Source organism: Aspergillus terreus, genomic scaffold (genome assembly GCF_000149615.1).
Source record: "Aspergillus terreus NIH2624 scaffold_7 genomic scaffold, whole genome shotgun sequence".
In the NCBI taxonomy this organism is placed as follows: Eukaryota; Fungi; Ascomycota; class Eurotiomycetes; order Eurotiales; family Aspergillaceae; genus Aspergillus; species Aspergillus terreus.
The window spans coordinates 572,527-594,707 of NT_165930.1; the positions used below are offsets into that span (position 1 = coordinate 572,527).

The window sequence follows — 22,181 nt, forward strand, 5'->3', positions numbered from 1 at the left end:
ACATCCTTGAAACTATTGTATTCATCGGTCTGGCCGGTAATCTCCCGGTCCAGACGGCGAGTCACAGCCATGTACCACACAAAACGACCGGAGCGCGAAGAAATAAACGACGATGATGACACTATGAGAAGGATTGCCCAATTGCCACGCTCTCAAAAGGAAACATAATGACAGGAATGACCGGATGGCTCGTATGCAAGGTCAACAGAAGCAGGACACTAAAATGATTAGAAACAGAAACCCGTAGACATCAGCGGGCTGGGATTTAGATGAAGTGTAATAGATCGACGCCAAATGAACAGGCATGCGGCCCATGCAGGGACGGTTCCAAAACTCGATCCATCTAGCTCCATCGGATGGGAATATCGCATGAGTCGCGACGCATTAGAACGGAATGAGAAGAACTTCAAATGTGGTTCGCCGTAACACCCAGAACACGCAAGGGCAAAAAAAAAAATTAAACGAGAAAAGTACCAGGTCCGCGCAAAGTCAGGAGACAGCCGACGAGAGAAACGATGAAGCAGCCAAGACAACGCTCTAAAAGCAGTCTACTACAAGTCAAGGCACCAAGGCGAGGACCCGCGTCGTTCAAAGATCCAACAGTCCTCCGGACAGTAATAACGGTCGAATCGCCCATGAATAACGCCGTTCCAAATGCAACGGATCAGAGGAAGTGGGTATAGATTTTCGAGGTCTCGTGAACTTCCATCTCCATTTTGAAATTGTTCAACTCCTCCTTGATCTGCTGGGCGAGCAGAGGAGTCAGTCGATTGCAAGTGGCGATGTCGCCCCGGCGGTCATACTCCCCGCTCGGCCAGGTTTCATGGAACTGGATCCGAGGACTGAAGACGAGGCTCTTGGGCATCACGGCTTGCGGGCTGATCGGCGCGCTCTTGCTCTCGCCACCCGCCAGACGTCCCTCTGTAAGGTAGTCGTCCTCCCCAGCAATCCGAACCGCATCAGATCGCCGATTACCAGATCGCATCTGATCCTCTGGGGTGCTGGGGGCGCTGGAATGCGGGGAGTCGTTACCGTTTGCCGGTTTATTCGGGCCAGTGGGCTTGGCCGAGTCGGAATAGGTTTCTAGAACGAGTCAGTCAACAGTTGAGGAAATGTCTGCATACAGGAAACATACTCTTGAGGATGCCCTTTCGGACAGCGGCAAGAACCTCGGCCCGTTCCCGATCCCCTCCCACAATGCTTTTACGCGATTGGGATCTGTCGAACGCTCCGTCTTCGTTGCCGTGCGCATCGGGGTTCTTGGATTCCACCTTGGGGAACACCGTGCCGCCGCGGGGGAGATCTTGTGGGTCTGCGTTAACGGAAACGCTTTTCCTTTCTGCCTCGACATTGACCACGGACAACTGCGGTGTCATCGGCTGTACTGCGACACCGTCATTGGACGACGTGCTGATCACCGACTTCGGGCGGAACAAGCCAACCAAGGACCGAGTTGAGCGCTTCATTCCTTTGCCCATCTTGCGAAGCATGATCGAGGCGGAGGATGCGGTGGACGAAACTGACACATTATCGGTGGAGGCATTGAAGAATCGCCCTTGGTGGTGAGAATAAATGCTCTCTCCCAGCCCGCTGGCTTCTTGCTGTTCGGCAATGGCTGCCTGCTCGGGACCCAACTCCTCCTCTAGCATCTCTCTACGCGCCTTTTCTGCCATGATGGCATCTCTCTTGCCCGCATTTGTCTGTGCCGAGGCCTTGAGGAGCTCTGACGCACTACCAAACGAGAAGGCCCTCCTCAGCCTGGATTTCCCGAGTCTCTTCGGATCATTCTTGGTGATTTCGGCTAGACGTTGAGACGCGACGCTCTCCGCTACCGCAGGAGGTTCTTTACGATCTGTTTGCTGGCGTTGCTGTTTTGGAGGCGAGGCATCTGCAGCGACAGGTTGCGACAAGGGGGATGGTCTTGTAGGAGCTTTATTGTGGGAAGATGCCGAATCTGTTTGTGCAGTCGAACGCACCTGGACTTTGTCAGAACACTTACGGTCTGGAAAGACGGCAATCACTTACGGAGGAAGTCGACGAGTGGGCCGAGTGAAGGCTGCCTGGAGATTCCCGGTTGGACTGGGCAGACTGTGGCCGAACATTCTCATCAAAATAGTCATTTCCTCCTGTGGTCGGAATCGGAGATGAGGTCGGCAGATGGAGTTGCATATTAATCAGACCAGCGTTGTCGATGTTTCCCCAACTGCGGCGACGATATCTCTTCGCGAGCTCGGGGTGGGACTTCTCCGCACGCGAGGTGTCGTCGGCACTCGAGACTCGATGGTGACCAGCGCTACGAGATGCATCCGGGGCCGAGCCTTTCGGCTCGTCTGTGAGAGACGTGACGGGTTGCATGCGCGGAGAGCCAGGCCCCGTGGTCGTCGAGGGTGTGCCAGCTACACTGTCGGGCCTCCGAGCGCCTCGGCGATACCGATCCGGGGAGGGGCGAGCCACAGTAGGAGATGATATGTTCATGAAGGAGGGGGAGGACGGAGAGGGGAGGTTGGCGGTCGAAAGAGGGCGGAGAGGAGGCTCGCTACGAAGCTGCCTGGATGGAATGGCCGTGTCGTCCTTAGACACGTAGGACTGGAGGGAAGAGTCGGAGGAGGATGTGGATACAGAACCAGCTGCAGGATTATGGACATGACGTGAGTTCGCTCCCGGGAAATTCGGGCCCAGCGACACCTGAGGAGCAGAGGGGGCCGAAGAGGTGCGATTCGCCGGCCTCAACGACCCCGCCCACGACTGACGATTCGAGGCGGTGGTCGAATTGGAGAGGTTGGGGGTGCTGGTAAACGCGTAAGGGGCCACAACCGGGTGGCCAACCCTGTAGCTGCCCGAGCTGCCCGTCGTGTTGTATGTATTCCAGGACATGTTCCGGGAGGTCTGGGGAGGGGAGGATTGGGAGGAGGTGAATGTGCCCGAGGACGACGAAGGACGAGTCTGAAGCACCGAGACCGTGCCACTTTGTTGCGGAATCGTCTGAACCAAAGCAGCCATGGTGTTCTCCTCGGATACCAGAGGGCGTAGGAAACGGTCGGACGCGTCACTGGCGACGTCTCCAAGATTGAGAAATGGATGGGTTGGAATCCGCAGGACTCAGGGGAGGAAATCGAGATAGTGTCGAGAGGCAGTCGAAGGAGAAGAGGTCGGGAAGAACAAAAGGAAAAGCAGAGGAAATCCTGTACGACATCTGGGTCAGCAAAGATTGTACAAGGACGACCACGTAGGGGATGCCATCTGATTGAGCGATGGGGGGTGATGCGTGGGAGACGAATCACAACAGATGGGCGGTCCAGGGGCACATTCAGGGGGAACGACAGAAGCGTACCTGTTCTAAGAAATGCCCACGATAGATTATACAAATGCAATGACAGACAATGAGACGCTTCGGAGAATGCAGAACGAATGCTATCGAAGACGAGAGAAACGAAGGGCTCGAATCGGACGAGGATGGAAAGGGGCGGGGAGGAGCTGGCGACGAGCGAAAACGTCCGGAACACGAGGCTCCCAAAAGGCAAGTGCTGTTAAAACGGTCGAGCCATGTACATAAGATGAAAAGAAAGGAAAAATGAGGCGACAGGGGAGAGAAGGGGGAAAGGGACAAAAAAAAGTATCAACAAGTCCAGAGGACAGAAGAATGCAAGGTGGACGGAGGGGGTGGAGGATGGAAGAAAAAGGAGACCAGATCCTTTGGACAGACACCTTATCTTCTGGGGACGGGCAGAAGATGGGCCGTTCAGTGGACTGGGGAAGAGATGAAAGGAAGATGAGGAGAGAGGGAGAGGAAGAGAAGAAAGTGAGAGAGAGAGAGAGAGAGAGAGAGAGAGAGAGTAAGAGGGGTTGTTGAAGGGAAAGAGGACGAAGAGAAAGAGGTAATAATAGGGAGGTGATTATTGTTAGTTCACTTTTTTTTAGGGGAGATTGACAGGCGGAGTCGGTCTCTCTTCTGACGCGACCCAGGTGGTTTTTAACTTTCCCGTAAGAAATTGAGAACCGATCAGAAAATAAAGAGAACAGGATTATTTTCTTTCGGAATAGAAGAAAAGAATCAATCTTTTACAGTGTATAATATTGTGCGATTTCCTTTCTCTGTGGCCGCGTTGAAGAAATCCACAAGAGAGCGAGGGGGTGGGCGGATTCAGACGGAGAGGCAGAGCACAACAATCACTATCATCATTATTCACTGCGATGAAAGACGGACATCAACAGGTCCCGCAATTGTCTGAATGGTTATTATCACAGCTGCAAATCATGCCAAAGCACAGTCACTGGCGATGTTCCCATGCGATTCGGGATATCTCCTATCTATCTATCTACCTATGTAGCTAGGTGCCTAGTAGTGAATGGTACCTGGGACTTGAGCATGACTACTGGCGGTATTGACGATACCTATGGACACGGGTACCAGGTACATCCACTAGTACGGAGAAGACACCAGAAAGGGGGTGAAAGCATCGTTCATTACTCGCATTATCCGGAAGAGACAATGATTCATAACGTTCTATTCTTATATTAACCCCAACCCCGTCCCAAACAAATCGGAATTCTTCTTCATCGGTCGCCCCAGAGTCAGCCAACCACGCGGGCTTCGGTAAGACACTTCTGGGGCGTTCCAGCGCGCTCGATGGAGATAAAGACCATGTAAATTACATCCGACCGGACTCATGGAGCTATGAACGATCCGTTCTCCTTATCATCTATCCAGTCCAGGTAGTTAGTCACTACTCCATCGGCTGATATTATGAGCAAAACACGGCCATGCTGACTGACACGGTCTTCTATGGGGCCACCGGAGCCAGTGGAGGCTCTCCTCCGGTCAGTATATTAAGGATCTAAGTATAATACACTCGCAGTATCACAGTCTCTCCATCCGCTCTGCCGCCTCGGTTTAGAAAGAAAAGATCGTTACACTGCTGGATTAATCCCCAGGCAACTGCGAGGCCATGAGATCTCGAGCAATCTGGCCGAATGAGCAAATTGAACGCTGATTTGCGACCACACGGTGACTAAAACTCTTAGCTGTAACGCCATCCACCCTGGAGGAACGAGGCGAAGCCAAACCCACCGCGCGGAAGTTCGGCCTGGAGAGAACTAGTCGCAGCCACTACTACGTACTAGGCACCGAGCGAACTCCCTGCGACCGGCTGAAGCGAGTCTCGGTCCCAATTATTCTGACACGCAAAGTTAATCACATATACTATGTAGGTAATAATATCAAATACGGGGAAGGGAAGGTTCATCTGCCGAGTGCGTGGGCGCAACCCTAGATACCGATCCCGGCTCTCGCGCTTGATCCTGATGATTCCTCTTAACGAGTCCCCGGATCGCCGTCGTCTCCTCCATGGACACAGACGAAAACGACCTCATCCCCCCGTCATCCTCACTGCCGATCACGAATTACCTCTGGTCGTCCCCGGTTGGTGCCGTGCCTCACCCATGGCCTGAGTCAGGGCATCCCAATCTCTACCTCCCGGTGGGAGATTCCCGCCCCCTGGTTCCATGGATCCAGCCGTTCCACGAAACCGAACCTAATCGACTGTCGTCCACCGTGTCGTAGCACCAGGCGGTCATGAACGGACCAGTCCGGCGTGTCTCCTTGCCCTTCCGATCGCCTCAAGTGGCAGCAAACTAGCAAATAATCAGACTGAGGACCTGTCTCCAGCCTTCTGGATATGCATAGTTAACTAATTCACGGTGTGTATGATGTCAACCATCCCAATGTCGACTTCCTCCCTGCCACCATTGCCGTCGTTCCAGGGATTCTCAATCTGCCTGCAGGTTGAGACAGCTGCGCGAGTGGTTTCAAGGAGCTATTGGGATCCGTAAGCAACAACATGTCCGAGAGGGAACGGGTAAACGTGGCGCAACAGGGCGTGTCGAGATGCGATGTTGAGATCTGGACGCGCGTCTGCCGTATACTGGGATTATGATGGATGTAGTCCTGTGCTGTGTCCCGCCGCACTGGTAGGCTTCAACCACCACATACCTCTTCATACCTCTTCATTCCCTGGCTATCTAGCTCACCGTGACGGTCGTCTACACCCCGCCATCATCTTCACTGGGACCATCTCCCTTTGAAGAAACTTTTCTGGATGGCATGCAATGGCCGCGTAATAACGAAACAACCCCGAGATATTCTTAGAGCGGTCGAATGCTTGGCTGCAGCCACGTTCGCTTACATACGCCGGTGACGCCTCGATGTAGAACCCCGAAGCGAGGAGGACGCAATAGGCTCGCCACCGGACCCTGTGGACGCTGAACTTCGACGCCTTGGGCGCAGAAAGATGACATGTCGGTGAGGGCGAATGAGACCGGTTCATCCAGTCGGAGAAGCTTCTTGAGGGGGTGAAGTGAGCCGGACACCATCGTACATCCAGGCAAATGGTTAGCTACCTAACGCCTAACATATGGTGTGATGATGAAGCTCGCTAGAGACCGGGAGCCTAGCTGGACGCATGCAGTTCATCTGCGACCCACCGTGCTTCTTTCTGACCGAGACAACAATAGTATAAGTGCACATCTGAATGGCGTTGGCCTGGTATCCCAGCCTCCATGAACCGTTGACTTCGAGCTCAATCTTACATACATACATACATACATTTATATAGTACAAGGTGCGATACCCATACCGCTGGACGGTCGAACACCATCCCTCTGGACCTTGAGTCGTTCTGCTTGGTGCAGATCCATGTAAGGAGTTCCCGCGCGATCGACAAGAAACGTCGCGTTCCTCGCATTTGATTCGGGCGTGGCCCTCTTACCGCGTCATTTCACCTGCCAGACAACAGTGGCGGGTGCATATCAGACCCTCCATCGCCAACCCACGACTATCATTCGATGGACCATGGATTTTCCTGCTCCGCCGTCGGCCGTTCACGAAAACAAAGAAATCATTATCAGTTCGATAGTGGTTCTTCATCAATGCGGTCGGCGCTCCTACCAAGTATGGAGGACATTCTTCCTCAACCGTCCCATCTCTCCAGAGCCCTCATCCTCTTTCAATCTCTTTTAATCCCTTGAAGTGAAAATTCCAACGAGAGGGTCAGTCCGTAGCGAGGAGCATACAGAAATTGATGTATGGACGGCGACTCCAGACGCCGAGCCTCCTTGCCCACAATTCCAGTGGAGAACCAACCGCCCACAGAGATATCTGTAAAACCGACACAGTCCACCTGGTGGTCCCAGGCCAGACGGCTGTAACTCCGTGGATTTTCACGTTGATTACGGAGTACAATATGTACGATGGAGAGATGATCATACGGTGCGGAGCCCGCCGGACATCAATCTACCATGGTTCCACTGGGGTTAGTCTCTCTGACGAGTGAACACTGGACACCATGTGGATAAGAAGCGATCCAACTTCCGAACAATGTCAAGATCTTCATCAGTATCCCTGGAGTAGCTGGGTCACCATATGCTCTTTCATTCGACGCCGTACCGCGCCTCACGGCGGAAGAAATTACTTCTCCAGATAGCAAAGGGCAACGTATCAAGGAGCGCATTCTGCAGTGGTGCGTAAACGGTACGCTGGAGTATGCCCCCACGGTGATTGACAGCTACACGCCTCCAAGGGGCAAGAGGGTAGAAACCCGCTGCCTTGACACTCCTATTTGCTGGAAGTCGTGACGAAGGGGGGTTCATCTTGACGTGAACACGAGAGGCTGTCAGATCGCTTTTAGCCCCTGTACGGAGTACTGACATTCCCCGTCACCCAGCAAATCGTCATGCAAACCATAGTCCACCAGGAGTACGACATGGTGTGACCAGGGCTTGATCCGAAAACGGCGCCGAAAGAAATCCGGGGTCTGGAGTAGGTAAGTAACTGATCTAGGGGGTCAACCCACGAACCCCAGACGCAGGCAACATTCCACAAAGCTTACCCTCAGACGCGCGAGAAGCGAGATCAAGGGTGAATTAAATCCCATCGCTCCCAGGACACTTTCCCTCTCCGGGCAAGAGGTGAAAGGGGTTTCGGGCTAAAAGTCTTGGTGTCCGCGCCCCATCCAACAAAAGGATGATCCCAATCCCAATCCTTGTGCTCGGACGAATCCTCTAAATTCGCGTCGTGCAGCTTGATCCGGGGAAACCAATTGCGGAGTACAGGGGATAGAAGCCATGTGTACATACGGAGACATCTGTGCGATGGCTTCTGCTTACTTCATTCCCAACTCCGATCCATAAGATGGAGTCTGTTAGAGTTCCCGGAGGCTCGAAATCCCCTGACAGAGGTCAGAAAGTCAATTCCGTTGGACGGGACATCATCAATCTCCCCGGATGGACATCTACCCCGCATGGTGGTGGCATCGATGTTCCATTTCACAGTGACTAAGACGCATGCAGCCGCGATGGAGATGTGTTTAATTCAGACAACCCCTCGTTGTTTTCTCCGATCAACCATCCATCACGGCTGCGATATGAAACACCGACACCACGCAGGTGTATTCCCTGTCTGGTTGGAAACGGAATAGCTGAACAGGACCGAGCAGTGACTGGTTGCCGGCCGGAGTTGGGAGTTGCACGGCTCTCAATCAGGATCGGTCATATGACCGCACGGCCTGGAGAAGCAGAGGTACAGTGCTTACCTGCATGTCGCTGCAACCGGAAACCACCAAGCGGGGTTGAGCGGTTGATATCGCCTCATACTCGGGACGGCACGGACGAGGGGTCGACGCTTGGCCGCTTGATAAGCCTCATGGTGCGTGCTGTTATAGTCGCTTCCGCAGATACGCTCGATATACACGCATGGTACGTCTGGTAACAGAACGCCATGCTAGGCGGGATACCTTCTTCGGTCCCACCGACACGGTTCACTGCGGATTACTGTAGTATCCTCCTTATGTCCAACGTCAATCAAACCTCGTACAGGTTGGGCCTGCCGCCTCTACGGCCCTCTTTACGCTAGTACTCCTACCAACCACCTGCTCGCATGCTCAGAGCTCCCGAGATCTGCGCACTAACTCGGCCAAATCTGAGAGCGGAGACAACGGAAACATCTTCATCGGCATATTGAAACATCCACTGACTCGATCCCGATATTTATAGACACACAGAGATCAAAATGCGAACGATCTACACTATCTACTCTTTCTTCTGAGCGACTGTTGGATCTCGACTACGGATGGTCCCTCTGAGTTGATACAAAGTGTACTATCCCGTGTCTCGGTTAAATGTTTCAAGCTGTTGCGTCAAATTCCCAACAATCTAAGTGAGATCAAAATGATCTGCAGTATCTAGTTGCCACCAATGTGGGTTGCGCGTGGGAGTGGTATGCACGCGGACGGCATTCCAAGCGCATGCTTATCCACCGCGCGACTCGTCGGAAGAATGTGTAGAGCGAAGTATAGGGGGTTTGGAATGTTAGTCGGGTGTTACTTGCGTAGGGATTGCTCTATGCAAGTGATGAAGTCGACCCTGTGTAGCCGTCAGCCATGGCCCGGTGTATGCATTCATTCCCGTCCCTTATCAAGGTACTAAGCTATTCGGTCCCTTGTCCCTCGACTAAGGCGCCGGAGACTTGACGGAGACTTTTGATCCCCCACCAGATTCCACACAGAACGAGATGAGCACATTTTCCTCAGAGCAAATTCTCCTCAGCAAAGTTCCCCACTGCCTAGACGTGGCCAAACGGAAATGAGAGCCCTAAAGCCTGTCCGGTAGACGAGTCATCCGTATAGGAGTACTCTCGATCAGCCATAGGTAGCCGTATCATGCCGCAGAGTCGAATGATCGATCATTCAGTGATCAAGCCACATGTCTGGTTCCACGCTGACAAGTAATGAAGAACACAGAAGCGCTTCTTAGCTAACAAGCTCAAGACTGGATACATGAAAGTGTCCATGTCCGACCCTTCAAATGTCCTGAATGCCGGAATGTGTCTCATATCGGATCTCTCATAGCGCCATTCGTTATAATCGACTTTTCCCGTGCTCAGTTGTGAGGCCCAGACAGTGTTGAGCTGCAGATATTATCAACCATCTCGAATTCGACCTTGTTATTCTCAAGCATTAGATCAACTTCTCAGCACGAATGGGCCAGCCTTCCGGAAGACTGCCACCGCCACGTCGATTCCATCCGTCGTCGAAGGATGTCCTACTGTCTATCAGCGCATTCGGGCCTCATATGTAATTCCATCCGAATCTTCCAATTATACCACGCTTATGTCTCGGCAGCACTCGCCTAATGATTGACCTACCGGAAACATTTTCAACTGTCGAGAAAATGTCTCCGAACTCGTCTTGAGGGCATTAAAGACAGGCAGCCCCGGCTCTTAGCTGAAAGGTGCTCTTGCTCCAAGTAACCTATGACTGCTCACTATTCTCCATTCATTACAAGCAACAAAGCGCATTGATCCTCATCATGCCGATCGGCAAGCTACTGTCCAACGGCGCGCTCCTCTTCGATGTGCTCATCATTGGAGCTGGTCCATCTGGTCTTTCGGCTGCGACCGGACTCGCCCGCCAGTTGCACACGGCGGTCGTCTTCGACTCGGGCGTGTATCGCAATGCGAAGACGCAACACATGCACAATGTGCTAGGATGGGACCACCGCAACCCCGCGGAACTGCGCGCCGCCGCTCGCGCCGACTTGACCAGCCGATACTCGACCATTCACTTTCACAACAGCAGCGTTGAGAGGATCAGACAGATCGAGGCACAGCAGCTCTTCGAAGCGCAGGATGCCCACGGCCGGCTCTGGTACGGTCGCAAGGTCGTTCTCGCCACCGGCGTTCGAGACGTCCCGCTCGATATTGAGGGTTACTCGGAATGCTGGGCAAACGGCATCTATCACTGTCTCTTCTGCGATGGCTACGAAGAGCGAGGCCAGGACACCGTCGGCGTCCTTGCGATGGGGCCCGTCGAGAACCCCCAGCGCGCCCTACATCTGGCTCGCATGGCCCGGCGGCTCTCCGAGACGGTCACCGTCTACACCAACGGCAATGAGCAGCTGGTTGCCGAGATCCAACAGGCCGCAGAGGCATCCATTAGTACGACCCCCTGGCTGAGGTTTGATGCGCGACGCGTCAGACGATTCGAAAAGGGTGCCATCGCCCAGACCGTCGTTGTTCATTTTGGCGAGACCGACAAGCCGAAAGTAGAAGGGTTCCTGGTAGGCCTTCTGTCCTTGAATTAATGCCGTACTGAAGAGAAACATCTTCTTGTTAACGCATTTTGTTCGCACTTGCAGGTGTACAATCCTCAAACAGAGGTGAATGGACCGTTGGCCAAGCAGCTGGCCTTGACCATGACCGAAGGGGGTGATATCCAGACCACGTCGCCCTTCCATGAGACCAGTGTGCCTGGAATATTTGCAGTGGGTGATTGTGCTACTCCGTTCAAGGCCGTCACCCCGGCGGTGGCTATGGGATCGCAGGCCGCCGGAGGGCTGGTTGCTCAGCTGCAGGCTGAGCCATTGCCGGACTTTAGAATTGATCGGGAACTGTAGGAGTATGGTATATGAATACTATACATGCGTCCTATTCGGTTGAGATTCTGTGCGTTATTTTGTATGATCTGAGCCTAATCTTGATTTGACTTGCTCCTACTCCTGCCAGTAGCTTGAAATGAAGATGAGCAATATGCCTGCGAAGAGATCGACTAAGTAGTCCTCCGCGGAGAGTCTCCTGCCGCCAAGACACCCCGTTCCAAGCCTAGGCCTTTGGAGAGCGGAGGCCTCTTCCAGGGACTAAGTAAACTTGGCATTATTCGACGAATAATATTGATACAAAGAAGCACATGCCCTGACCAGACTGCATGCACCGTATGCTCCGAGCAGCTCATTGAGCTTGAGCCCTCACTCAAAAAGATGATATAGATCAAGGTGTGACCCAGGGCTATGTTCGACATTCATCCTTTTTGACCTTATTCGATACATTCATAGACAGATGATGTTTGGTATTCCTACTCAACACCTACATCTGTGCGATGGTAAACATCTGCATGTTTGTTGGTGAGATTGTCGCCGCCCAGTGGTATGTCTCACTGCCATGACAGAAGGCTCAGAAGGTGTATATGAATACGAGATACTGCTTTCTATTTGCGTTGTTCATTCGTCTAAAGCTATTCTACCCTATACCCCTATCGACCAGGCCTTGATGAATACGAGGGGACGCTCTTTCATGGGCTGTTCATTCGTCTGAAGTGACTCCATCCGATAGCCAGTATGGAAATGCCCAGAGAGAAGAGGAGACCCAATTATGTGCCTATCAGGACTTCACTTGATGGCAGGCATGTGTCCATGCCATAATCATTGGTTAAGATGATATATGAACTCAGGGTACTGATGACAGTAGCTGAAGCCTTGGAAATCTATTTAAGAGGAGACTATCCAGAACCTCATATCTGTTTCTCAAGCCAGAGCATCAGAAGAAGAAGTCTCATAGCCTATCACTCAAACATTGTATGAAAGTCTCTCCTGGCTCCTTGCATCTTGTCACTGACAGATTCCTCATTAGAAGTCACAGCAATGAAGTTCTCCGTCCTCGCACCCATCGTTGCCCTAGCGCTGGCTCCCTCTGTTTCTGCCTGGCGCGTGTACTTCTATCAGCTTCAAAACGAACAAGGCCCATACATCACGAACAGCGGTCCAGGAGGCACCGGCTCAAGATGCCACAGTGTGGGAGATCTGAACCAGAAGATTTCGTCAATGAGATACTATTCCGACAATGCTGAGGGCACTACCCGGTGCTGCATTCAGCTCTTCGATAGCCCCGGTTGTGAGAACTTTTTGGGCCAGTCATTCTGCAGGAATCAGTTCGTCAACTTTGACGACATTGGTATGGACAACGATATTAGCTCTTACAAGACGATTTGCAATCCCCTTTAGGCGGGACGTTAGGTTGCTAGTGAGGTGTTTTCCACGTGAGGGAATCAATGGGACGACTGTATTTGACGCCCTAGGAAGTCATGCGATCTATGCTGAACACTGTTAATGCTGTTGAATGACTTTGTGGTATTTACTAAAGTATCCAATCCAACTATTACCGCTCACTGCTAAGGTATAATATTACAGACTGAGTGTACCTGGGTACCAACATAGAAAAGGGGAATGGACCTGGGATCGGAAGTCAGTGTCTTCTCCGATAGTTCCATCGTCCTCACAAGTCTCTGCGTAAGGTCAACCTGTTGTAATGGAGGATTGTGCTTGTATTCCATGTTTTCTGTAAATTTCTGTTCTAACAAGGACCAGCTGGAGGTATATATAGCAAGAACAATGCATTCCGTCGCCCTGGTCAAACTTCAGGCACATGTAGACCACCATGCTTCTGACAGGGCACTCGACGATGCCACTTGCAGGCAGCGAATTTAAAGTGCGTATAAAGTCACTGGAACGACAAGACAAGCCCTAATGTATTCAGGACGGTCAAGCTGAGACATCTCAACAGTTGGTGGTTGGCTTTATATTTACCAGCAATATATATCTGACATGCAATACATAGTTCCCCAGACAGATGACTGAGGTCCGATCTATCAAACCCCAAAACAACATTATGCACCCAATGTCTGAACAATTTCAACGGCCTTCTCAACCAACATGCGATCTTCTGGAAAACTTAGTTCCTGTCCAGCCTCCCCGAAACTATGCCACCGAGCCTCAAACACCTCACCATCCTCGACGGGCACATTGGGCGTTTCGGTTGAATCGGCCACCCCAAGGAACCAGAAAATGAGCTTCCGGACTCCATCTGGATACACCCATTGCTGCACTGCAATGGGTTCCGTATGTGGACCATCAGATGGTGGTACATCTGATTGATCTGCATGTGAACTAAGGGGTGCTTTCACAGGGGCCATATGAGGCAATAGGTCGCAGGAGTATCCTGTCTCTTCAATTGTCTCGCGGACTGCTGCAGATTCTAGGCTCTCGCCACGATTCTTGCGCCCCTTTGGAAGGACAACAACGCCGCGGTCATGGCTGTGCAGCAGAAGGACTTTCTGCTTGGGAATATCAACGGATATTGTGCCGCAGCTAATCACAAACTGGTCGGAAAAGGTGAGGAGTTTGTCGGTGTGCATTGTCATTAACCAAAAGAGAGGTCTGAAGGATTTTTCTCTGATAAGTTAGGAGTTGTGAGAATGCTGACTTGAGCGATATCTTGTCCATGTACTGCGGGGTATTCGTGTTACAGCTCGATCACATCAGCCTGGCGAGTGCCTAATGGCCATAGATAGATGGATATGTTGCGAGCATGGCATATTCATATCTTATAGACTACCTACCAATGTATATTGATCAGCAGTCACTACAGATTCAAGTCATGATACTGAATATGACTGACCTGGATACCTAGTAGTCTACGGAAGTAGAATCCGCGCGACAGCTCTACTACCGAACAGATGGCTGCTTAATTAATACCCCACAGGATACTGGATAATGAGGTACCTCCGTAGGTAGATTTGACATCGAAGATACACTGTAGGTACCCAGTAGGTAGAGAAAAATCAAACAATTGCAAAAAGGTCATGATGTTTAGGCAGTACCTACCTAGGTACACATCACGTGCCGTAAAATATAGGTATAGGTACACTCCGTTACCATACCGGCCATTCGACCGCGGTAAACAGAGCATCACCAGCCACATGTTTCTCGGCTCTCTCCGCGGCCCCCAGCCTGCGCGAGCTGCTCCTCCTTTCCAGCCTTCTTCATTTACCAACTCTCCTAGTTTCAATCAACCCCTTCTTTGGAGTGGGCGTGAGATGCGAACAAGACCCATCTAATCGATCTGTTTCTATGCGCCACGTCTGATTGACTCCAGTGATCGCAATGTCTTTCCCATACTCCCAGGATGCTCGTCGTCGGCGGGTCGGAGCTGCAGGAGCCGGGTTCAGCTCGACCGGGAGACGGACATTCCTGGGATACTACGTGCCATTGGCTTTGACCGTGGGTGTCGCAGCGATCGGTGTAGCTGCCTGGATCTGGAGTGAACGCAGCGAAGACGATGACGACGAACGCGATTACCCCGGGGATGGCGACGACGTCCCCGCGCCCGCCCCGGGCGGCGCCTATGCTGGCGATTATGCTAGATCGACCGCGACCGACCTCCATGGCGACCTGCAAGACGACCCCGGCATGATGGCTAGAATGCAGGGAGCTTTGCGACGCACGCCGAGTCCTCAGCAGATCTTCGACGGGGCTAGCAAGAGAGTAGCCGCCGGTATGGCCGCCGCGGGGGCATTCGTCGGTGGTGCTTTGACATCGATTCGAGAGGAGAGGGGCGACTTCGAAGATCACTCCAGATGGTCGGAAGAAGTGGAATCCAGAGCCGCCCGCAGAGACCTGCCTGATCCAGCTGTCCCAACCATGAGCGGCGCCCTCCCCAGTCGCAGTGTCGCAGGAGCTCCCTCTCTCGACAAGAAGAAGAAAACAGTCGCTATTGTCGTATCGTCCGAATCGCTACATGTCGGCCCCGATGAGCTCACCTCGGACCATGTGGTAAGTCAAAGCGGACGTAACTCCTTTTGCGCGCACCCACGCTAATGTACCCCTTCTAGTCTATCCTATCTCACCTCCCGGAGCACGTTGACCCCGACACATGCAAAATCTTCGTTATGATCTATGCACCGGGCTTGAAGCATGCCCCCAATCACGGCAACGGCTCCCAGCCTACACCGTCTGTCACCTCGTCCTACTCCAATATTGCTCCTGAGGAAGCTGCCGATGATCTGGATATCCCGGACGCCTCTAGACACGCAAGTGAACCCGAGGGCGCTACGCCGCTCTTCAACACTTTATACACCCAAGCGCAAGCCATTGTCGATAAGAAGAACACGATCATGCCTTTCAGCACGGCTACGGGCTATGTTCACCTCGTGCGCCATATCTCACCGGAGATCGTCTATGTCCAAGAGTCTTTGACTGGCAAGGATGGCGAACCGGTCCATCATATCTCCCGCTGGGTCCGACAGGTCGTGGTGGTTGTGGGTGACCGCGGAGGCTTGATCGACAGCGAGGACGAGTCAGCCCTTGCTGACCATGGAGAAAAATGGTGGCAAAAGGAGGGAACGACCGGCATCGGAAAGCGAATCGATGTGGTCGACGAACTTCGCATTGGTGATGACTGGCGACGCCGGGTTTCGGGCCACGATTAGATCAGTGGCCTGCGATAAATGGGTAATGCTGGGAGGTTCTGTGTATATGATGGTTATTGCTCGATTGTTCATACGCGTCGTATTTTGGTGCTTTTTATGGACTGTGCAGCTTGATGATTGATTCCCCTTGATGATGAATAATATTATTTTCCGTTTATTCTTTATCCATGGATGCTAGCTAGTAGTCTCTACAAGTAGAACCTCACGGAGATGCCCTCAGGCAGTAAGGCATCCCTAGGCGGCTGATATGGACCATGTACGCTAAGCCAAATGCGGGCATCACCTGACCCGGCCTCCTTCACGTCGCCCGCGGCTTGGCATCACCAAACTCCCTCTGCAGAGCCACCTCCGTCGACCGATATCCTTTGGCCGAACCCTCCTCCCTGCCATCTCCGCAGGTCCTCCTTCGATGGACCCCGTTCTCTCGTTTCTTTAGCGGCTCCGAGCTACCTGCAACTTTCCGCATCATCTCCGGCTTGCTCGTTGGCGACCGGCCCCGTCCTCCGCTCCCCACATGTCTCGCGCTTCGGTTATATCATCCTCACCTTTCGGAGCACGATTCACCTTCGTCACCATCGGATTCACATCCCGAAAAGTCGCCTCCTTACACCCTTGGATCTAGTCGCGTCGCATGCCCGGTGTCGACAAGATGGCCACGGCCATTTCCCAACCCACTTCCCATCCCCCGAAGATGAAGCGACCGCCCCCGCCTTTTGTCCAGACCGGGGTCAATGGAGTCAAGGCTCAGCAATCCTCATCCTCCCCGCAATCCGCGTCGAAGCGTCTCCCGGGCGCCGGCCAAACTTCTTCGGCTACCTCGATGGCTGGAACCACCGCAAATGGCATCAATGGCACGACAGATGCGAAGGGTCCCCTGAATCGTCCGAAGAGGGATGCGCCGAAGCCAGGGGAGGCTGCTGGCCGGTTACAAAAGCTGCAGTCGCGGACCACGTCCACGGATTTGGGCCAGCGCTCCAGCAAACAATGCGCCGAACCCTATGGTGAGCTCTCCTGCGATCGCCAAGTGGCCTAATCCTCAGCCCTGTTTACTGACTCGTGCGATCCGAAAGTGAAAACGACAAATTACATCCTCAAGAAGTACTCCAAATGTCCTCCATCGCTTGTCCTCCACCTTCACCCCACACATTTCCGCTTCGAACAACAAGATGGGAGTTTTCCGTATAACTCCGAAATGAAGGTTGTCATCGAACATCTTCGCGCCGGCACTGTGCCTCACGAGATAATAGAAGAGCTCCTGCGCGCCAACATCCGGTTCTATGAAGGTCTGTTCTCATAGTGTCTAGCTCCGGAATCTTTAACTCATTGAGGAATCTAGGCTGTCTCATCGTACGGGTGATTGACCACAAGTCTGTGTCCGCGCAGGCGCGAAAGACGACAGCACATTCATCCAATGAAAACAACACCCCCTTCTCGATCCACAACTATAACGAACACATAACACCATCTGCCTATGTCCCGTATCCTAAACAGAATCAGTTAACCTCCGAGAAAGACGACACGAATGCTACAGCTGGGAATCAGGCGGATGCTCCGAACAGCGAGCAATCCGCCGGCGCCAAGGATCAAGGCGATTCTGGATCCTCTCAACAGAAGGAAGCTCCTTCAAAACCGCGGGTTTTCACGACTGTCCTCCATCCTACTCCCCGTTCACTGCAAGCGGAACTCACGTTGCTTGCAACCACCCCTGCGAGAACATCACCTGCAAACTCGACAACTCGTACACAGGGTGCTTCCATGGCCCCTCCGTCGCCTGGGGGCTCTAACACTCAACTCGAACGAGGCCATGTTGCCAAGAAGCAGAAAATGATGGTTGAACCCGCGGATTTGCCTGAATGTGAATCACGACTGACGCGAGCCCTCGCACCACCTCTCTTCCTGGATCCGGTCGACAGCTTCGATGCTGCACAAGACCTTCTCAGGCACCTGGAAAGCCCTCTTCATATGGATCCTCCACCGTCGCCGAAGAGAAGGAAGCGCACGGTGGCAGAACTTGCTGCCGACGAAGCGTTGGCCGCCGAAGAGGAGCGGTTCATGCTTATTATGGACGAACGACTCGAGCCAAACGGGCCTGGAGGCGCTGGAGGGCCTAAGGCCGCAGCAGTGGACGATACTGGTGGAGGTGCTCCCTTCGAGCCTCGTTTCTCGAGATTCAAGACCCTCGAAAACATTCGAATGCAACATGAAGAGAAGGCCAAACGAGAACATGAGATCAAGCTCAAACAGGAGCTGGCCAAGAGGCAGCAACAGGAGCAGGAGAGAGAAAGACGCCGGGCCCTGGAACAGCGACAGGCAGAAGAGCACGCCAAGGATGAAGCACGAAGGCAGCACCTTGCTGCGCAGCAGCAAGCCCAAGCCCAATTGGCGGCGCAACAACAGAATAGGCATGTCATGGCCCAGGCGAATGGAGTCAGTCAGGCACCCCAGTCATCGCCTGTGGTCCGCAATCAGACCCCGCATAATACCTCGTCTCCCCTGGTCGGCAATGCTATGGGAACACAAGCCGGTGTTCCCATGAGCATGACGTCTTCTATGCAGGGTGCTGGAAGCCCTCAGAGGCCTCCATCAGCGCTACAGCACGCCCACCCCAACCTTATGAGCCACCCGATGGCGGCATCACGAAGCCAACAAGGCCCGAGCCGTCATGGAACGCCGCAGATGACCCAGGGAACGCCCGCGATGTCTCATGCCACGCCAATAATGCGCAACGTGACTCCCACCCAACGTATGAGCCACGCCAGCCCAGGTCGGTCAACGATGGCTCCTACACCGGTGATGAATCAAGCTATGATGGGAACTCCACAGATGGCTGGCGGCATGGGCCTCACCCCTCAGCAGCAACAACAGATGTTGATGCAGCAAAGACAGCAACTCCTGGCGCAGCAAGGACATCTCGGCCATGGCCAGCTTACTCCGCAACAGTACGCTCAGTTGCAAGCGAATGCTCATGCACAGCAGAATATCCAGTCGCACCCACAGCACATGATGCAAGCGCAACAGCAGAACCAGCAACAGCCAAAGATACCGAATCAACAGGCCTATCAAAGCCAGATGATGCGTGCGCAGCTCGCGCAGTTGCAGATGGTCCAGCAACAACAACAACAACAGCAGCAGCAGCAGCAGCAGCAGCAACAGCAACAGCAACAGTCCCAGGGCCAGCAGGCTCATGTACACCAGGGCAGTCCGCAGATGAACCCCCAACAGCAGATGATGATGGCAGCCGCCCAAGCCAACAGCGGACATCCACCGCAGAACATGCAGGGAGTAAGCATGGCACAAGGTGCTATGGCGCAGCGCTACAATAACATGTACCAACAGCGCTTGCTACGACTGAGGCAAGAAATGGCGTCCAAGTTGATGCCCCAGTACGGGCCGCCGGGGCAGTACCCACCGCACCTTTTGCAGCAATACCATGCTGGGCTCGAACGGAACGCTAAGGCCTGGGTGAGCGATATTATCCGCCGAGAACGTGAGGCCGCACAGCAACAACGAGCGAACCAGGTCGCTGCCGTACAAGCGCAAGTCTTACAGCAGCAACAGCAGCAGAACATGATGCAGAACGGCATGGGCAAATGACCACTTCAGTCAGTATAGTTGACATTCATTTCGTCTTGTACAAGCGAGGATGGTGCTGTTCACTTTGATTCTATTGACCTATTACTGCTTTTACATTTCGATCTTAGCCATGCCTTGGTGCGGAGCAGTCGGATCTGGCCGCCCAGGCCACTGGCACTTTTGTGTTTTTCCTTCTATATCACTTTGGATACTGTATAGGGGCCTGGAATTTGTGATAAAACAGGGCGGCGTTCTTTTATTCACGCGTGGCTTGAATGTCTTGTTTTACCTCGTGATGTTTTGGCGATTGTAACACTTGGGAACGGTTTGATATCGGGGGGAGGGAGCAAGGTGCAGACTTGATACCATTTTGTACAGGTGTCCCTTTGACATTTTCTGGCTTTACAGTTCAATGGGAGATGAATCTTCGTTGTGTTTCGACCTGCAGTAGTACTGATTGTAGATGTAGTCTTTAGTAGTGGTATGTTGACTCCAATACTTAATTAACCACGCCTATATGTACTACAACTGGGGGGTCCTTCACCCCCGGCATCCGATTTGCGAGATCATGGGTGTTTTGGCTGGTTATCACGAGTCTCAGCTGACGTCTCATGCGTGGTAATGGGTAGCAGCTGGATAGCGGGCATTGCAGGCTGGTAGATGAAGAGTAGAAGATGAAGAGGCTACGTAGTGCTGTCGTGGATGTTTGCTGAAAGGAGAGGAGACGCGAAGGCTACCTTTGTAGGTATGTTCAACCTCCCGAAATATATCTACCGGTGCCATCATCTCGCTTTGGCTGGATAGTAGAAGGAAGAACCAATCCATGAACACAAAGATATATACAAAAGAGGATTATCGTCAAGAATACGGTAAAGCCTGGCAGATATTGCATTGCTTTTGTGTGGCTCTCAGAAAGCGAGGATTGATCTGGTCCAAGAGGGACTCGACACCATCATCTCGACAAGACAACTCGATATCGAATGGTTCAACTTCTCTTCGATGGACGACAGGTGTTTTAGGACGAGTAGCCAGTTTATATTCGAGACAACTGGCACCTTGGAGTTTGATGGCCATAAAGAAGAAACGCGTGCATTGACATGGTGACAATATTAAGGGCAACTGGGGACTGGTTCTATTGACCGACTGAAGACATATGGAAACGCTCTTCGTCTGGAAACAGAGAACATCGACTGGAATACATGACGAGAAACCGTGATACTTTATATTATAGGTACAAGCTTGAAGGGTCTCCTATATTGCCCGCAGTAGGCTTGACATGAGTATCTCTGGATATCCAGACCGCTCCTCAATCAACCGTACCCCGAGAGGAACCAACACTCAGAGACCTCAAGCCGGCTGGAATGCAACTGTCAGAAGATTTCCCACCACCCACACCCGCTTGGAAACACTTTCCAGCCAAACTGCACAAGCGGGCCCCAACCCCAACCCCAATCCTCAACATCAACAAAACAAAGCCCACCCATGGGAATCGTGAATGCCCAACCCCCCGGCCACAGACAGCGTAGTAGCAGCTTACCCACACAACAATCGCCACCACCACATCGCAACGGTCATCGGACCATTCGGCATACGTACTTCGCCCTGATGATCATCCCCACCGCCAGAGAGGGCAGGTCGGCGACAAGTGACTACACACGGACGTCTGCGACCTCGGAGCGTTTCTCATTAGTCTCACGGCTAGAAGGCGATCGTCCAGAGCGGAGGGAGGGAGGGAACGCCGCCCCCAGACGGCGACGGGACCAGACCAGCCGATCGTGATCAGACCATGATCTACATGGCCTCCACCGGCCGCACTTATGTGCAACATAATCGAACTATATTGGATGGGTAGTTTCGTAGCACAGCCCAATCAGCCCCAGCGGGGCGGCGGTGGAGGTGTTTTGGCTGCCTGGGTTCAAGTCAGGGCCGCAGTTTACATGGCTGTGGGTGTGGGGATCTGTTTGGGAAGAGCCGAGGCCGGTCGGACTGATGATGGGTGAAAATGAGGCGAGTTTCGAAGGCATGCGTGTGTAACGGACCGGTGGACGGTGGTTCGTTCGGGGGCGATGTACATTCCAATGGCCCGACTATGGAACTTTACTGAGGGTCTGTGTGTTTTGTTCTGGGTTTCAGTTGGTTCCAAGGAAGTGCAGCGCAGGCAGTTCACCTCTCCTTTGGCGTCATAGGACGAACTGCCTGATGGGTTCTCGCAGAGTATGTGTTGGGTCTCTATTGCTGGTGGTAGTGAGGACAACACAGCAATCGTATGGGCTATTTGCGGAGATTGAGAACTTCCTACCACGCTGCACGGGAGGTATGCATGATGGAACGTCAGTGATGTCTGATTATTGGACTGTGCATTGGTAGTCAGGCTGCGGGCAGGATAGGGCCGGGGCAGACGGTCAATAAAATGACGTAGGGCCATTGGGATCCAAGACCAAAGGCGCAAGGCGCAAGGAGGCCCCCTTGAACGCTGTCGAGATGTTGCAGGAAATAATCTCCTGGAACATAGACTAGCGG

General features: G+C 52.9%; 6 protein-coding genes across 6 annotated transcripts; 4 read left to right on the forward strand and 2 right to left on the reverse strand.

Annotated features, from left to right (window-relative positions):
- Nucleotides 1-664: 664 nt before the first annotated feature.
- Nucleotides 665-3,000, reverse strand: ATEG_05134 (uncharacterized protein; the record flags this gene model as incomplete). The annotated part of the gene is made up of 3 exons (XM_001214312.1): nt 665-1,083; nt 1,136-1,976; nt 2,026-3,000. 3 exons carry the CDS (start codon nt 2,998-3,000, stop codon nt 665-667), a joined length of 2,235 nt encoding a protein of 744 aa, XP_001214312.1.
- A 7,359-nt stretch (nt 3,001-10,359) lies between these two features.
- On the forward strand, nt 10,360-11,445 carry gliT (thioredoxin reductase gliT; the record flags this gene model as incomplete). The annotated part of the gene is made up of 2 exons (XM_001214313.1): nt 10,360-11,109; nt 11,188-11,445. The coding sequence occupies 2 exons, from the start codon at nt 10,360-10,362 to the stop codon at nt 11,443-11,445; spliced, it is 1,008 nt and encodes a 335-aa protein (XP_001214313.1).
- Nucleotides 11,446-12,465: 1,020 nt separating this feature from the next.
- On the forward strand, nt 12,466-12,931 carry ATEG_05136 (uncharacterized protein; the record flags this gene model as incomplete). Its single annotated transcript, XM_001214314.1, has 2 exons — nt 12,466-12,715; nt 12,795-12,931. 2 exons carry the CDS (start codon nt 12,466-12,468, stop codon nt 12,929-12,931), a joined length of 387 nt encoding a protein of 128 aa, XP_001214314.1.
- Nucleotides 12,932-13,487: 556 nt separating this feature from the next.
- Nucleotides 13,488-14,015, reverse strand: ATEG_05137 (uncharacterized protein; the record flags this gene model as incomplete). Its single annotated transcript, XM_001214315.1, has 1 exon — nt 13,488-14,015. The coding sequence occupies one exon, from the start codon at nt 14,013-14,015 to the stop codon at nt 13,488-13,490; it is 528 nt and encodes a 175-aa protein (XP_001214315.1).
- Nucleotides 14,016-14,763: 748 nt separating this feature from the next.
- On the forward strand, nt 14,764-16,088 carry ATEG_05138 (uncharacterized protein; the record flags this gene model as incomplete). The annotated part of the gene is made up of 2 exons (XM_001214316.1): nt 14,764-15,432; nt 15,492-16,088. 2 exons carry the CDS (start codon nt 14,764-14,766, stop codon nt 16,086-16,088), a joined length of 1,266 nt encoding a protein of 421 aa, XP_001214316.1.
- Nucleotides 16,089-16,737: 649 nt separating this feature from the next.
- On the forward strand, nt 16,738-19,682 carry ATEG_05139 (uncharacterized protein; the record flags this gene model as incomplete). The annotated part of the gene is made up of 3 exons (XM_001214317.1): nt 16,738-17,089; nt 17,159-17,371; nt 17,425-19,682. The coding sequence occupies 3 exons, from the start codon at nt 16,738-16,740 to the stop codon at nt 19,680-19,682; spliced, it is 2,823 nt and encodes a 940-aa protein (XP_001214317.1).
- Nucleotides 19,683-22,181: the final 2,499 nt, after the last annotated feature.